Raw genomic sequence first — 18,695 nt, 5'->3', positions numbered from 1 at the left:
TGTTATTTAGCAGTTTTGCATTTTTTTAATCAAAATTTATAATTTAAATTCAAAAATATAATGTGAAACGATTGTAATGTTATAATCAATTGTATATTATTGTATATTATTGTATTAATAAAAAATAGAAATAAGAATATTATTATATTTTTCGTTTATTATCAAATGAAAAATTTTTACAATGTATTGAGCATAAATTTAAACATATATAAAAAATTATAAAAAATAATATATATTTTTATAATTATGATATAACATAATTCTTAATTCAGTAAAAAAATCTAGTAATTTTTACTTATTTTTAACTTTTTTATATATAAATAAGATTATTTTTATTTAAATAAGATTATTTTTATTATAATTTGATTTAATGAATATTTTAATCTTTTAACTTTTTAAAATTGACCTGAAACAATTTCTTTGCTTGTCATTTTTTATTAATAAGTATCGAAATTTTTTCCGAAATTCAATATAATTTTGAAATGTAAAAAATAATAAATAGTATAATTATTATTATTATTATACAAGAAATTCATGTTTCTGACTAGTTTTATTTGCAAACTTATGATAGATATGAAATTTACGTTTTGTTTAAAAGAAAAAAATTTTTATACAAGATAAATGATCTTTTCTCATTAAGTATTCAGTAAAGATAAAATATTTAATAGTATCCACAAATGTTCACTTGTACGATGGATATGCGGTTTTATGATTGCAATAATTCGTGGCTTTCGTTAAAAAAGATCGATATTATCAAAAATAGTAACTATGGCCAGCTAACAAGCTAGCAGTTCATGTTTAGGCACAATTTCCGCCAGTAAAGTAATCGTTAGAGGGTCTAGAAGCGAGAGTTTCAGATTTCGTTTTCCTGTCTATTAGAACTTCCTGAGAAAATAATAGTAAACGTATATGATGACAGTTCAAGAGATTTTTTGAATCGTGAAATTTAGAATCGTACATTTGAATGTCAAATAAAAGTCGAAAATATTATGTAAGTAAAAAATGCTTAATATTTTCCAGATTAATCAAAATTTCTTTTGAATGAGATAAATTTATAGATAATAAGAAATGTATAAGTAAACAAATATAAATTGAGAAAAATAAATTTTATTAAAAATTTTATTAAATTTATAATATGACTTCGATGTTATTTTATTTTATTATTATTTATATTATATTAATATGCATATTTTAAAATAATTTCAATTGAATTGGTTATAATAACATATAAATTGGTATAATAAAAAATAAACAATATTTTAATTACAAAATATTAATGATGAAATAATTTTAAGTAATGATTTAGAAATATTTCTAATATAAGAAAATTATAATTAAATCAATAAAATACATTGCGTAAATAAATAATATTACAATATTAATATAATTATACTTGAAATTGTGAAATGAAATCTTCGATTTATGTAAAAAACTTTAAGTTATATTTTGCACAAAAAAATAAGATTAAAGATTAAATTTTCTTTCATTATTATAAACGAATCATACAATTTTGATTTTTTTTATTCCATTTACGATTGTATGTGCAATGAGCGCCATTGATAAGAAATTAAGTCAGTGAATTAAGAGTTGTTCGTAATTTCAATTTGTTTTTTTGTAGAATTGTATGGTTTATGACAGTTTGACTTTGTAAGATTCTTACAGATACGTATAGATATAGAAAAAACACATAAATCATAAAGATTAATGTTTGAATATTTCACCGATACCAATTTGAATACATCACTCTAACGAATTACTTTATTGTTCGCCTTCGATTTCATTATGCGCCATTCATAGTATTGCATCAATACTTTGTATTAGGAAACATAATACGAATAACAATGCTGGTCTTTTGATCTTACTTGAAAGGTCATGAAAAACAGAAGTTAGCACGAAATTATTTCCTTTCTTTTAAAAATAAATTTTTATGTAACCTTTTTTATGATTCTTTTTAATTAAGATATTGTCAAATAATAAATTATTTTGAAATTATATCAATTTAAAATAATTTTTGCGAACGGTTTTATCTATTAAAGTTAAATTTTATTATTTATCAATTTTATTATTTATCAATTAGATAGATAGTTTTTTAAACAAATAAATTGCAAAATATAATAAAATTTTTTGTTTTGTTATATAGTTTTAAATATATTGACGAGAAAATAATTTTTTATTTTAAGAATTTTATAAAAATTATTTGTCATCATATTTGTAGAAAAAAAGAACAAAATTTCTTTTTATAGATTATTTAGTAGATACAATTATATATTAATAAACGATATTATTTTGTGAAAATATAAAATAAAATATAAAATATAATAAATCAGAATAATATAAATAAATCAGAAAAATATTGAGAAACAAAAAATGAAATACATATACATATACATATAGTTCATTAAGAGGAACTTATTCAGACTTCCTATATAACATACTTTCTTCGTAACTCGAGCAGTTCCATACTCGGTTTCTCATATCATTCTAATTTCTTCCTGTCAACTTGATGCGTTCTCCTATGGATTTCACATACACATCGTACACGTTTCAAGATACAGCTTTCATTGACCAATATACTTTCCCAATATAACTTGTCTAAATCACATACTCATAAGAGAAAGAGATCGTGCTATGTTTATTGTTTTTTATACATTTGAATTAGATTAATATAAAAAAAGGCACAAAAGAATTTTGAAATAAAATTAAAATAATAATTTTAGTTTCAGTTTATTTGTTTAATAAAATAAAATAGATATACCGTACAATTAAATTCATAATCAGATAGGTATTAATTCAATAATATATAAATATATAAATAATATTATAATAAATATAAATTATAATTCGAAATTTTTCTTTTAAAAGTTGAAAGTCGTAAATAAACAATTGTATTTAATAAAAAAATTAAAGACACTTCAATAAATGAATGAAAAATTATTTCTTTATTAAGTTTATTTTAATAATCTAAGTTATCATCATAATTATAATATATAATTATAATATAATCAATAATAATTATAAATATAATATAAATCATAATTTTTAGATATAAGTAATATTTTATAAAATTTTCAAATAAATAGAATTCAATATAAAATATAAATAAAAATTTCTTTCAATTATAAAATTTTTTAACATTTTTTTTCTTTGGTTATTATTTCATAAAAGACATCTTTTTATAATAAAAAAATAATTATGATTTAAAAAAAAATATTGATATTTCATTTTATATATATATTTTGTATAGATGTTTTTTATTTTATTTACAATATAAGATTATAATCTATTATATATAAGTCAAATTATCCGATAGAATAAGATTATTTTTTTCTCAAATAATAAAAATAAATAAAATAATATTTAACAAAAAATAGCTTAAACTATTGAATAAATTATAGATAATAGATAAATTATAAATAATTCTTTTAAAAATATAAAATTAATTAAAATTATAAAATTAATTGTAAAAATAATATGGCAATATATATAAATATAACATACAATAAAAAAATTTAAAAAATTTTACTTTTCTTACTATTCTTAAATTATTTATACAAATTAGTTATCAATTTTTCAATTTATCAATTTTTCTCTATTTATAATATTTTAGTATTTTCTTTATTTTTTGCATATTTGTTTTTTTATGTTTTTTTTAAACATATAAATAAATTAAAGCATCTGTTACTATCCTAACTTTATTCGTAATAAATATTTCCATTAAATACATTTCGTATTATAAATGAATAAGTTATATACTAAAATATTGATAAAATTTTAAAAATTTGAATCTATTATTATGTAAGATCTATAAGATAATAAAAAAGAAAATTAATTAGGAAAATTAATTAGGAAATTAATTTATAATTTATATTATATATTTTTAGTAATCGACAATTAAAATCTAATCCAATATTTGTAAAGCAATCGATTATGTTAATATGTAAAATAATTTTCTTCTTTAAGAACATCAACATGAAAATAACTTTAAATATTTCATGTTTTTTAATTTTCTTCAAAATTATTTTTTTAAAAATTTAATCAAAATTCTTATTAGAATTTATAGAAACAAATAATATAATATACCAGAGAACGATCAATGAAAATTATACTCTAAATAAAATTTTCAAGAAAATTTACACAAAATATCAATGTAAACGAACTGGAAATAAAAATTGAAAACGAAAGAAAACAACAGCCCATAATAAATTTTAAATTTCGAAGAAGGTAATTAACTTTTGGGAAAAGAGAACAGGTCGCGAGAAAACGGTATTTAAATGACCTCGTCTGGCGAAGGAGGTGACTCAATAAGCTATGCATCAGCTTTCCCGAAGGAGAACTCGACGGATGTTACATTGGGGTCGTGCCCTTTTCGTAGGAGTGACTGATCACATGTGTGTTCCTTCGTAAAAGGTATGAACCACTCCAGAAGATGTATACTATGAATGAGTGTGTGCGATGTCTTTAGCTTAATGTCTTTTCGAGAGTGTCTGGCGACGTCGTCGTCATCCTTTCGAGTACGCACAGCTGTAGCTACCGTGTGGGTCGACAATGAGTAGCCTCCATGAAATATACATCATAAATTTTCCTTGATCCTTCAGCCATTAATTTTTATATTACTATTTCCGTTCTGTTTTACGGTATATTAATGAATAATCTTTTCATGGAAAACATAATCATTTACAAATGAAAATATTATATATTTTATTTGTCTTATTTCTTATTTATATAATAAGTATTGAATGTTTTTCGCATATACAGAGTGTCCTATATTTCGTTTTTCATATATAAGATGGCCCATTTAAATTCATATTTCACTCGAATATCTGTCAAAATATTAAACGATAGAAAAAAATATTTTAAAGAAAAGTTGACTGGTTTCACATAATTTGACATTAATTTTTTTGTAGATATATAAAAAATATAAAATATATATAAAAGAATTTTCAATTCTTAATTGGAATTAATTGAATTTTTATTTTTTGGATGGAATCATTTAATTTTTATCGCAGTATGATATCGCAACTTGTTACAAAAAAGTACTAAATTATTTATGTCGAATATTTTAACATGAAATTTGTAAAGTTTATAAGAGAGATTAAGAACAAAATCATATCTCCTTGTTTTTTATATAATAACTTTTATAAAAACTTCAAGTTAAAATATTTCCTAAACTAAAAATTTTTCGAAATAGTCTGGTATTTTTTTGTAGGAAATAACGAATTACATCTATTATTGCAATAAAAAATTAATGTGTTTTTTAAAATCATTCAATTTTTATTTGAAACATTTTTTTATATCATTAAATTATATATTATATATTATATATTATAAATTATATATTATAATTATATAATTAAATCAATTAATCTCATTAAAATTTGACAGATATTCGAGTAAATCGATTTAAATGGAACGTTTCGTATATTTACTAATAAAAAATAAAATATAATTGAATATTTGTATTGTATAATATAATTCAGCCTTCAAATTTTAAACAAATTTATTTTAAGAGATGATTCGATTTTTAAGTCGTTTGAGTTTCGAATTAAATTTTTCTATTTAAAATAATGTAAATTGAATTAATCTATTTCAAATCTCATTAATCTATTTCAAAAAAAATTTACACAATATAAAATTTTAAATATAAATAATAACGATTTTAAATATAAATAATAACGTAAATATTATCGCATTGATCTATTTGTCTATAAATTACAATTTCTTAGTATTATTCATTTAAATTTTTAATAAAATTTTTGTAACTTAAAATATTCTCACATTATATTTTACATTATATTTTTGTATCAATTGAGAAATAGCTTGGTTTGTAAAACGATAAAAATATATAAGATATCAAATTCATTTTATTCAAAATTTGCAATTTTACTAAAAAATGCATATAAATATTTAGATTTATTTTTTAGATTATCATCTATATGATAGATTTATCTACTATAAATTGTGATATTATTTTATTAGATCATTCTTCGTAGAAAGAAAAATTCAGAAACTCAACATTGTAGATATATAAAAGTCATACTCTCTGTTGTAATCTTACATGTAAAACAGTGTATAACTTATAACTTATAATATTGTATAACTTAATACAGCGTAATAGTATTATTATTGTGAGTAAAGATATGCAGAAGAGGAGAAACGTGATCCTTTCGTTGAAAATATATATCGCAACGGAAAAAAATATTACACGCAATTAACAATGAACATATAAGCTTTTTCTCTTGTAATTAAAGAATCAGGTTTAAAGAATTTGATAAAAAAAAAAAAAAAACAATATCCAATAATTTAATTTAAAAAATTAATCAAATTTAATTTTAAATAATACTTATAATGATTAATATTAAATTGATAGGAAAATTATTAGTTTTTGATTCCAAAAGATAAACAATTTCAAATGACATGTATAAATAGGATAAGTCCAGATATGACAATTTATATTTTTTAAATAGTTTTAAATAGTTAGTTTACAATACATTGTTAACTAACATATTTTAATTATTTAATTAACAAAATATTTAAACAAAAAAATATATATTTGAAAATGTAAATATATATAGATTTATAATATTAAAGAATAAAACATAAAAATAATTATAAATTTTTTATACCATCAAAAAAAAAATATAATTAAATTTTATGTCTGGATGAGATGACACATTTCAAAATGTGATGATATAGTTAAAAAATATATATTAGTCTGAAACGAAAAATTATTTTTCTTTTTTTTGCATAAAATATTTACACACTTACTTATTTATATACATTCAAAAATTCTGAATATCCTCCATGAAATTATTTTTTATAAGTCAAACATCGAATTTATTCATATGTTTTGATGTATGATTCTATTATTCTCTGTATCCCATGTGCAATATTGTCTATTTCTTCAATATTATTATTTTTTTGAATGTACTGGAAAATCTAAAAAATTTTCACCGGAAGATAAATCCTGCATATTAATTATTTTAGAATTGTTTAATTTTTCAATGTTTTGTTTTATTTATTTTTTTTTTGTTTTTTTCAATTGTTACCAATTGATACCAATTCAAATAAGTACCAATTTTTTAAATATTTATTAATATTTCTTTTTTTTATCAATCTTTTTAGAAATTAAAATATAACAAATGTTTTCTATATTTTCTGATTTGTTAATCTATATCCATTGAGATATGATTCAAATATACGTTTATTGTTTCTGTTATAGAAGTTTCTACATTGGATTTCTATAATATCATTAATATTTGTAACATGTTATTTTGATCGTGATATTCATCTACATTATGATAAATTCATTTTTCGAATTTTATAAAATATTCTATTATTATATAATGTAGATTAATGTAAATTAACTCTTCAATTTGAATTATATTATGCATACAATGAGATGAGCCTGAAATTTATTATATATAATATTTATATAATTATATAATTAATATTTAAATATAATTTATATTTAATTTATATATAATATATATATATATATATATATATATATTTAATATATTTAATTTAATTTATATTTAAATATTTTTTAAATGGTGATATCACATTGTAGCGGATAGAAAAATTAAAGAAAAATAATATTTACATACAAATTTTATCCATGAATACTTATCCATTAACATTTTTATTCTAAAATATTTCTATTTCTAAAATATTTAACATTTTATATTTATTAAATATATTGATAACTTATGTAAAAATATTAAGTTATATATTTTAAAAATTTTATGAAAGTTTTATATTTTAATATAAGTTGTTTTAGAATAAATAAGTATGTCATGCAATAAGACATGAAAATCGTAAAAGTTAAACATACCAATTTTTATCTTCAATTATTCATACTGATATATAAATTTAAAAAAATAGAAATGCACTTAAGTCTGAGAAAATATTTATTATATTTTTGAAATAAAATAATAATGATGCAAATTTAAAGCAAAGTTTATTGATTTAATCAAATTTAATCAAATTTCGAATTATAAAATAAAATCGTATTAAATTAATAGTAATTGATAAATTTATATATTCGATATCCAATTTTAATCTGTGAGAATTTAATAATCATACTTAATTATGATAAAAAAGTATTCAAACAGAAATTGAATATTTTTGAAAATATAATCTGCATATAATTATTTCTTTTTGTAGATGGATGCATAAGTCACATGAAGATTAAATATTTTTATTTTAATGAAATCATATAATTTTTAATGCATTAATTAATATAGCTCGTTATTTTATTTGAAAATTGTTACTTATGTTACTAAAAAAAATTGTTTATAAAATATTTTAACTCATGAAAATTAATATATGTAAGACAAGGATAGCATAAAAGCAAAAATAGATAAATATTATTTCGCACATTTTTTGTTTTCTATAAGTCAAGCCTATGTAAGTTTTAAAAAATTGAAATTAATGAGTTCTCGACATAAATAGTTTGATATTTTTTTGCAAGGAATAACTGTGCTGTATCAGAAAGTGTATTAAAAATTATATGATTCCATTTGAGAAAATATCACTTTCACGCAATATCTATGCGTTCATTTACAAAAAAACTAATTATATAATATAGTATATAATATTCATTTATATAGATTATATTACATTACATTAAATTATATCTTTCTCAAAAATAATTTCTGTCTAAATATTTTTTTATACAATAAATAATTTATGAATAAAATTAAAAATGAATATGAACTATAAAATTTTCGACAAATATCTTAAAAAGTAACATTTTAAAAAACATTTATTAATAAGTATATACCACATAATTATACAATAATTCAAATATTTTTAAAATTATATATTATAGAAAATTAATTTATTTTTATTAAATAATTTTAATTAAATTTTAATTAAAATTAAAATTTTAATTAAATTTATTAATTTTGTTGAATACTATAGATATGAATTAGAAAATGCATAAGTTTTAAATAAAAAAAATTATCTATAATAAAAAAACTTACAAATTAGAATTTTTACATGCGAAATAAATGTAAAAGAAAAAATTTGTATAAAAAATAATATGAAAAATAATTCAATTATATGAATTATCTTTCAGAAGAAGATATCTTATCTTTCTTTTCTCATCCTAAATATTGATCGTATGCATGATATATATCTCAAGTTTCAAGAAATATTCAATTTTTATGAGCGGAAGTAAAATCGAAAAACCACCGTTATAACGGGTGAGATTTCATCGATACCAGAAATACTCCAATATAATAAAAGATTTTTATATATATCCTGTATTTTTCTCTGGCAAGAAAAGGTGCAGCCAACAAGTAAAACGTGGTAGAAAAAAATGCGCTCTACCTAACCAATCAATGAAAGTTGAAAAAATATGCAAGTCTCAGGCAAGTTACCGCAGTCTGACACCTGTCGTTTTCACGAATAATGACAGCGTCGACATCTGCGTTTCTATAGAAAGCTATTTTCTCAAACATTTGCAAAATCGACTATTCTTAATTTTATATAAAAAAGTAAAAAAAAAAAAAAAAAAAATTTTCTTAATATCATTTAATAAAAAATGAGAATTAAAATTTGAGAATTTCAAATTTATAATACGATAGAATAATAAGTTAATGCTAATTGTTTAAAATATCGATTTTCGAATATATGTATATAACATTCACATTTTTTTGGAAGACTTAAAATGATATTAATGATATAAAAAATTTAGCGATAAAATAAAATATTAGAAAATTTATGATTTTTGAAAATAAAAGAAATGAATTAAAATTATGTTGCATCAAAATTATATATTAAAAAATTACACAAAAAAAAATATTTAAAAAAAAAAAATAAATTTAAAAAAATAATTGATTATTCTCTAACGACACAGGATCAATCAATCTGAGAATTAATATAATAGTTATTACATTTGTATTATAATGATATTTTTCTTTCATTGATATTATTTTATTTTGTGTAATATTATATAATGATGTAATTTATATTTTTTTAAAGTTAAAATTTGAATTTAAAGATTTTTATTGAGATTATGAACTTTTGAATAATGATTGACATAAATTACAATGTATAAAGTATATTCATAGAATATTTTTAGAGGATCAATTCTAAAAATTAAAACAAATATCGAATACAAATGATAGACAAAAATGTTGATTAAGGCGTATTTATTAAGTTATAATTATAAAAATATTAATTGATATTAATAAATAATATCAATTGATCGAATGAAAACAAAATGAAACTACTTTATTTGATTATACTATTTCATTACTCTGTTCCTACTTTGCTTCATTTGATGGAATTTCAAATATTCATAATAGTCATGATAAATAAGTATCAATTGATATTTTTATATATAAATTATTGTTTTGATCTCTAAAATCGATTTTTTGAAAACATCACATTATTATTAATATTTTAAATATTCCAATTTATTAATAATTTATATATATATATGTGTGTGTATATATATATATATATATTTATATATATATTATATATATATATATATATATATAAATAAGATATTTATAGTTATATTTTATGAGAGTTATAACTTTTATTTCTTGTAATATATAAATTTTATTGGTATTTTAAAGACAAAAAGACAATAGTAGAAATTAACTAATTTTCTGAGCGGTGAAAAATTTTTACAGAATATTCTTTTACAACTTTAAAGCCAAAATGCAATTATTTATCTAGGAGTTAGTAGAAATATTATGAAAAATAAGCGTGAAATAGTTGCCGTTAAAATTGATTTATTTCTTCATTACCTTCTTTAGATAAAGATTCATTAATAAAATAAAAAAATAAATAGAATAAAAATAAGAAAACAGGTAAATTTATTTATGTGTTGGTGTCGAACATATCCGAAAAGTCATAAAATCATTTTTATGTGAGAAAAATTTGATGGTAAAGTAGGTATCGACTCGTCGGTAAACACTGTTAACGTTGATGAACGGATCGTCAATTGTTCTCTTCCATAATAACTATTTTATGCTTTTTAAATAGCAATTTCCGATCAGCTTACTTATACATTTATATTTTCTAAATGATTATTTTGCTGATAAATCCTCATATAAAAGTCACTAATTATATGAATTATATGAATTTTATTAATAATATTTCGGAATTTATAATTGTCCAAATATTTCAAAAGAAATTATTAATTTGAATCTCTGAAAAATTATAAAACGAATTGAATCAAAAATTCGAAAAACTACTATATATTTAAAAGAAAAATTAAGAATTTTTATCAAAAAATAATGATTTATTAAATTTCGAACAATTTCTATTTAATATATCAAGTTTCAATATAAGCTTCATGTATAAAAAAAGATATTTTATAAGGTATTAAAAATTATTTTAATTTTAATCATATATTTGATTTTACATATTTTTATAATTAAATATTTTTATAATGTATATATATTTTAAATATTTTTATAATTATTATTTTCGTTTCTCTTTTATTACTTAAACAATATATGATAAAAAAAATTTTTAAGAGAGAAAATTTTTACTGAGAAATTCTTACATAAATATAATATTTATTTTTTCTTCTTTGTATATTTCTAAAAACTTAATATAATTTTATCTTATATATATTTTAATTCTAATTATTAATCTTATCTAATATTATCTTATATATATAATATTATCTTCGATAATATTCTATATATATCGAAATTTATATTAATTCAAATATTGTTATAAAAATGTATTTGACAAAACAAAATTCAACTACTAAACATATTTAAATTACATTTAATTTTTTGTATAATATTTTTATGTTTTAAAATTTATATTATAATCTATATTTTTTTAAATTCTAGAATAATACATTTTTTTATATTTTTTCATAATTATTTTAAAAATACAGTATTGTTATACACTTCATCGAGATATCATAAAATTTCGTAAAATTAAAATTTTTTATATCAGATATTATTTGTGTTTTTTCTCTTTTTTCATATATTTATTAATTTTAAATAAGTAATATTTAATTATTTTAAATAATATTTCATTATTTATTTTATGTAAATGAAATTTGAATAAAATTATAAGATAGAATAAAATTACATATAATTTTTTTTACGAAATAGTAAATTTTCTCCAAATATATGATTTTTTTTTTTTAAATATATATATATTCTCAATAAAAACTTTGTTAAATTTAACGGCGACTTAAACGAAATTTCAAAATTGTATTTATAATATTCCGTATAAAAATTTTAAAATAAAATAATTTCAAACAAGTTACCTGATCGAAGAGGTCGAATGGCTTCTGAAAGTTTAGTAATATCTTTCGCATCGTAACGAAGAATCTCAGGGATTTGCGTGTATGGACCCAAAAAGCAGGAAGCCACAAACCTAACGAATTCCACTTCACGTTCGGCTCGTTGTTTGCCATCATCCGGTGAAACATTGTCCGGCACCGATTTCCGGAATCGAATTACTTTATGCTCCTGAAACGTATGAAAACAAAGAAATAATAAAAAAAAAAAACAAATTAATGAATAAGAAAAATTATATATAAAATTCAAAGTGAACATTCGATTATTTCTTAAATCTTCATCAGCAATTTAGAATTTTTTATATCTTGTTGTTTCAAAATTCTTTAAGAAATTTTGTAAGTATTAAAAAAAAAACGTAAATTAATATTTACGAATAAAAATTATCAGACAATATTTTAAAATAATACGAAATTTTTGTATAAATAATAAATCTTTTAAAACTGAAAAACAAAAAAAACTTTTGATAAATTTTTAAATTTTTAATTTAAGATTATTGACAATTAATATTATATATGGCATTTTTTAAATATAATTAGCTCTCGAACTTCAATATTTCAAAAAATAAAAAATGATTGCTGATGGAGTTCTATAATATGTTCTATATGTTCCATTTGAAATTTGAATGCAACAATTTTTCGAACTAATCAATATTCCAAAATATGTTTCAAGAATATATTTTAATATTTTAAAGATATAAATGAGTCTTTTCTAGATGAAAAACACACGATATTATTTATTATTTTAAATGATTTTAATATATTCTTTTTTATTTTCTCTTTTAAAAGTTAATTCTTGATATTCAAAATATATATATTACTATAATTATATAATTATATAATAATAATATATATTATATATTACTATAATATTATATATTATATAATACTGATTATAAATCAATTCTGATACATCTCATTAAATTGATTGAAGAAATATTTTTTGAATTTAAAAATATGCATTATAAATGTCTACGTGTGTAAAGAATGTATAATAAAAAACTAATCAAAAAATTGTATTTGTATTTTATCAGAAATTGTTGATGTAATTAATTGAATATTTTTTTAATATCGAAATTATGACAGCAACAATGAACAATAGCCCGATAATAATATTAAACAAACATAGATAAGCTTAAAAAAAAAAGAAAGTGAATAACTTATTTTTATAATATTTTTGAAAATATATAAATGCATAAACTTTCATGTTATTCATTTATATCAAATATATATCTAATTGTACAATTTTTATCTTACATTCGATCTTTAATTAGAGAATTAAATATTTTCGAATTAATCAACATAGCTAATATCTAATTATATAAAATAAGCTAATTATAATAAAATATTTCTAGTTTATAAAATATTTTAATTTCATTTTATAAAGTTGATATGAAGCAAGCAATTATAAAACTGCTTTGCCTCTTCTTTATTCTCCATACTTTAATTTTTACAAAATTAATTATCTTCTAAATTGATATTTCTCTATTATAATAACATAATAGTATATCTTACAGAAAATGATCAATTACATCGATTGATTTATTAAAAAATATAGATTGTTATTTTTAAAATTTTTAAAATTGACTTTCATGTTCTCTATATCTTTCAAATCAGGAAAACAATTCATTTATATAAATTATGTTTATCTCGAAACATAATTTTATTTATTTTTATTATTATATTAATTTTACTTGAAATATAATTTTTAGAATAAATTCGAAAGATAATCTGAAGACAAAAATATGAAACATTTTCTATAATTTATATCCATATAGAAGATAAAAAAAATTTTCCTAACAAACGACTATTAGCCTCACATTAACTATATATCTAATAATTAAAATGCTATCAAGTTATTTGCATAAATTATAGAACAGATAAAATAAACACAAATCCTCTTTCGACATGTTCTAAGCGCATATGCATAGCTAAAGAGATCAAGATTGTTGCGTTTAAGTCCATTTGATATGAATTATAAATTATTATATTTAGCAATTTTCGCGGTCAAAAGATATAATATATGTAAATTATGTTATTATATTTTTTGATAATATTCTGTGTAATTATTTTTTATATAAATTGTATATAAATTTTTAATAAATAAATAAATTATTATTAACCAAATAAATCTAAGATATTTTAAGATAAAACTTTAGTACATTGTCATCATCTGATCTATCACCAATAATATCTACACAATATAATAATATATAATATATAATATAATAAATTTTCTTAATTATATTCATCATATATAATTATATATTATATATTATACATATTTGTTTTTTTTTTCATATAAAAGGATATATTTATTATATATGTAATATCTATTATAAATATAAATTATTACTTCAAAATATTTTTTCAAAATGAATTAATATTTTGAATTAATATATTCAATTTTCAAAAAATGAATTAATATATATTTCAAATTAGCAGTAATTTTCTTCTATTCAATATATAATTTTAGATTTAATTTGTATAGTTATAAATTAAATAAATATGCGTTCGATTATACGAATATTTTTCAAAAGAATTGGTATAAATAATTAATGCTTTATATAAATACTTATTTATTTAATAATGTATTATTAAAATAATTTTTATGAATTTTTATGAATACAAAATATTTTTACATTATTCTGTTACATTTTTTATAAATTGAAATTGTACATGAAGTTTTACAAAAACATTCAAAGATTATAGAAATTTTATAGAAATCTTATTCTAGAAACTTCATAATCGAAATCTTTATTCAATTGTTATAAAAATAAAACGCTTTTTTTCATCATACAATAAATATTTTTCAATAAAATCATTCTCTTAAATTAATGATAATGTGACGTATACATATGATAAAAATATACATATGTAAATGTATGTTAAAACAATAAATGATCATACGTTTTGCATATTTACACGACATGGTTGATTATCTATTATCAGGAATAAATAAATACCGGAATCAACGGTTACAATGTGATATTCAAGAAAATATGCAGATCAATGATATAAAAAAATTCATAACTATAGATATAAATCAAGTAATTCATCTTTATCTTCTATTTTATATTATATTCTATATTCTAAAAATTATATTCTAGTTTTTAAAGATAATGTGCAATATAATAATGAATATTTTATCAATTAATTTTATTTTATTTTATCAATTAATTTTTAGATTAATATAATTATAAATATGAATTATATTTATATTTTAATTATAAATACATATTTATTATTATAAATTATAATTTCCTTTATCAATAATTTTAATATCAAAACCTTTTATTGTTTTATTCATATTTATTTATCTTTTTACTTAAAAAAGAATTGAATTTAAAATTTAATATCTTTTAATCAGATTTTTAAAAGCAAATAAATTATTATTGTTTAGCATATCTATTATTAAATTTGATTCCAAGATTACAATTTTATAATTAAAGAAAATTATTGAAATTAAAAATCGAATGATGTTAAAAATTGTAACAAATTATAAAGAAAATTAAGATTAATCGTATTCTGATTTATAAATTATATTTTCACATTTATTTGAAGCAAAATATGAAATTTCTAAAAGAATCTCGATGATCTAATTGATGAAATGAAAAAAATTTTTGAAATATAAAACTCGTTACGAAAATAGATATCGTAGGAAACGAAAAATTTCGATGTTGTCGTCGACTTTGTCAACGGATTGAAATTAGGTCGACACGCGGCATTTCATATTGCGGCAAACCACAATTTCCATTGCGCAGCAGGCTTTAATTACTATCAGTGAATTGCTTAAATAACGTGGCGTTAATTACCGGTGCGTACCATCGTACTTCACAGAGAAACCAGTCGTTCCACTAACGAGTTCATATTTTGCTATGTTAAAAAGAATAAAAGACAAATATGATTACATGTAATGATCGATAATATTTCTAGGACGATCTTTTGAAAGTTAGAAATAGTATCATATATCAATTTTAATAATTATTGTACAATTATTTATAATATATTGTTTTGTTTAACTGATGAACATATAAAATATTTAAATTGCAAATGATGGTATAATAGCAATGAATTTTATTCTTTAAAAAAGAATAATAATATCTTCATTTTTATAACACATATTTATCTGAAAAAAATGAAATTTTACAAAAAGAAATTATGGTTATTTTATATATAATCGAAGTTTTGTAACTCGAATCTTTATAATATAAAAATGTCTATAAGATTACAATTTTATTCATTTTTTTTATTCTATTGTGAAAAATTGTATAAATAAAAATTTATAATACCAACTATTTGGTATATTTATTTTATATATTATTATATATATTATTTGGTTAATATATTTTATATATTTATTTTATTTTTATAATTTAGGATAGTCTGATTTTTATAAATGAAAATGTAAACTTATTTTGACTCGAATAATTTTTAAGATTAATTAATCCTTATAATTGGAATTTAGAATAATTTGATCTTTATAAGTTTAAATTTATCTCAAAAAATAAAATAATGTTTCTATAACTTAACAGAAATAAACAATATAAGATATTGTCTTGAATGCTGAGAATTAAAAATAATAGCTACAAATTTATTTTTGAACTTTTACAATTGAAAAAATAATAATCTTTCAGCAAAATCTTTGTAATATATCAAATTTTTCATATCCAAAAATATCAGATGAAATCTGGAAAATTCGAAAATTTTAAGTCGTTTATTGAGTTAATTGAGTTTTGAGATTCGATTATAACTATTCGATTTAATCTGAATTAATTATAAAAACTGATATAATATTTTCATCAATCTAATAGATAACTTATTAAGAAGAAATATATTGTATTATACAATAGACTATCATTAATATTCACAAGATACTTGTAACGATATACTTATTCCTTGAGTTTTCATGAGAAACATTTTTTTTTTCATACATTCATATATATTATATATATTATTTAAATTAAGAATATATATTTTTACATATTTTTCTTTTTTTTCATACTCATCATATGATTTTCCAATTTATTGCTATATTATAATATATTATTATATATAATGTATTAAAAACTAGTAAATTAACTTCTATTATTANTTTAATTTTATATTATTTTATTATATATATATATAATATTATATTTATAAATTAAATATTATAATATATTAATTTTTAAAATCGAGATAAATAAATAAAATTTTCGCATAAAAATTTTTATTGTAAAGATAATAATTTCTATAATCATATTTAAAAGTCAAAGTATTATTATTGTTTCTGATATATATTATTGAAGTATTTAAAATTATTAAAAATATTAAACAAAATTTTTATAAAATAATAATCAATGTAGCAATTTATAATTAATAAAAATATATAATTAGTAAAAAAAGATAATACAGTTTTAATTTTATGATATAAAATTTTAATAATCATGATCATATAATGTAAAATAAATAAAATTTTAATTATTAACAAACAAAAGAATATTTTTATTATAACTTAAAATTCTTTGATAAAAAATATTTTTCAATCAATAAAGAATTTTAATCTGTTTTAAATGAATATAAAATTATAATAAATTAATTATTAAAAATGAAAATCAAAAGCAATATTTATTTCAAATCAAATAAAAAATTATAAAAATTATAAAAGTGTTTGGATTATTGAAAAACTGAACAAAATTTTAAATATCAAGAAATAAAAAGATTAAAAGTCATTTCTTTTTAAGATTTTTAATTTAAATATAAACATTTTATAAACATTATTATATAATATATATCATATTACGTACATATATCATATAATTTTGTAAATAAGCAGTAAATAAAATTGATTTTTTAAATTAAATTTTTGAAAATTATCTTTATCCTAGTAAGAGATTAGAAAAGAAAATAAATTAGAAAAATTAAAAATTTACATAAGGTGTGTAAAATATTTACAAATATAGGCAGAATGTGCACATTACGTTTTGCATTTAAATTTGGAGAAATTTAGAAATATGTTTTATTATTATCTATTTAAATTACTGGTGAATAAGTATGAATTCACTACGATGAATTTATCTATTTAAATTAATTTTGTATATATTATATAGGAACAAAAATATTTATATAAAAAATTATTTAATAAAATTTATTAAAATATTATTTTCGATATATAATTATTATATCTTAATAATAATTATACTATATATTATATTATAGTTTATATTGAATTTTAGAAATATTTAAATGATTTAATTTACATATGATGTTATTATATATGATATAGATGTTCAAAAATAATTTTTATATTTTATTAAATTTTTAATATTATTTAGTTTATTAATTTAATTATTTAGATAAAATATAAATGGAAGTATAAAAACTTAAAAGCATAATTCGTTTGTAACTCAATTTGAAAATCTTA

The 18,695-nt window shown here is 18.0% G+C and overlaps 1 protein-coding gene across 6 annotated transcripts in view; it reads right to left on the bottom strand.

Annotated features, from left to right (window-relative positions):
* LOC122719224 (inositol-pentakisphosphate 2-kinase) overlaps positions 1-18,695 on the bottom strand; it is a 281,879-nt gene that overhangs the window by 26,824 nt on the left and 236,360 nt on the right. For all 6 annotated transcript variants that reach the window (XM_043944871.1, XM_043944873.1, XM_043944874.1 and 3 more), the window contains one exon: positions 12,260-12,464. In XM_043944871.1, the coding sequence (XP_043800806.1) occupies positions 12,260-12,464 (205 nt within the window). The remainder of the gene's footprint in view (positions 1-12,259; positions 12,465-18,695) is intronic.

This window comes from Apis laboriosa, unplaced genomic scaffold, assembly GCF_014066325.1.
Source record: "Apis laboriosa isolate Shangri-la unplaced genomic scaffold, ASM1406632v1 scaffold71_cov137, whole genome shotgun sequence".
Classification (NCBI taxonomy): Eukaryota; Metazoa; Arthropoda; class Insecta; order Hymenoptera; family Apidae; genus Apis; species Apis laboriosa.
Note: the sequence above shows the minus strand (reverse complement) of the source record. Positions and strands in the feature narration are given on the sequence as shown.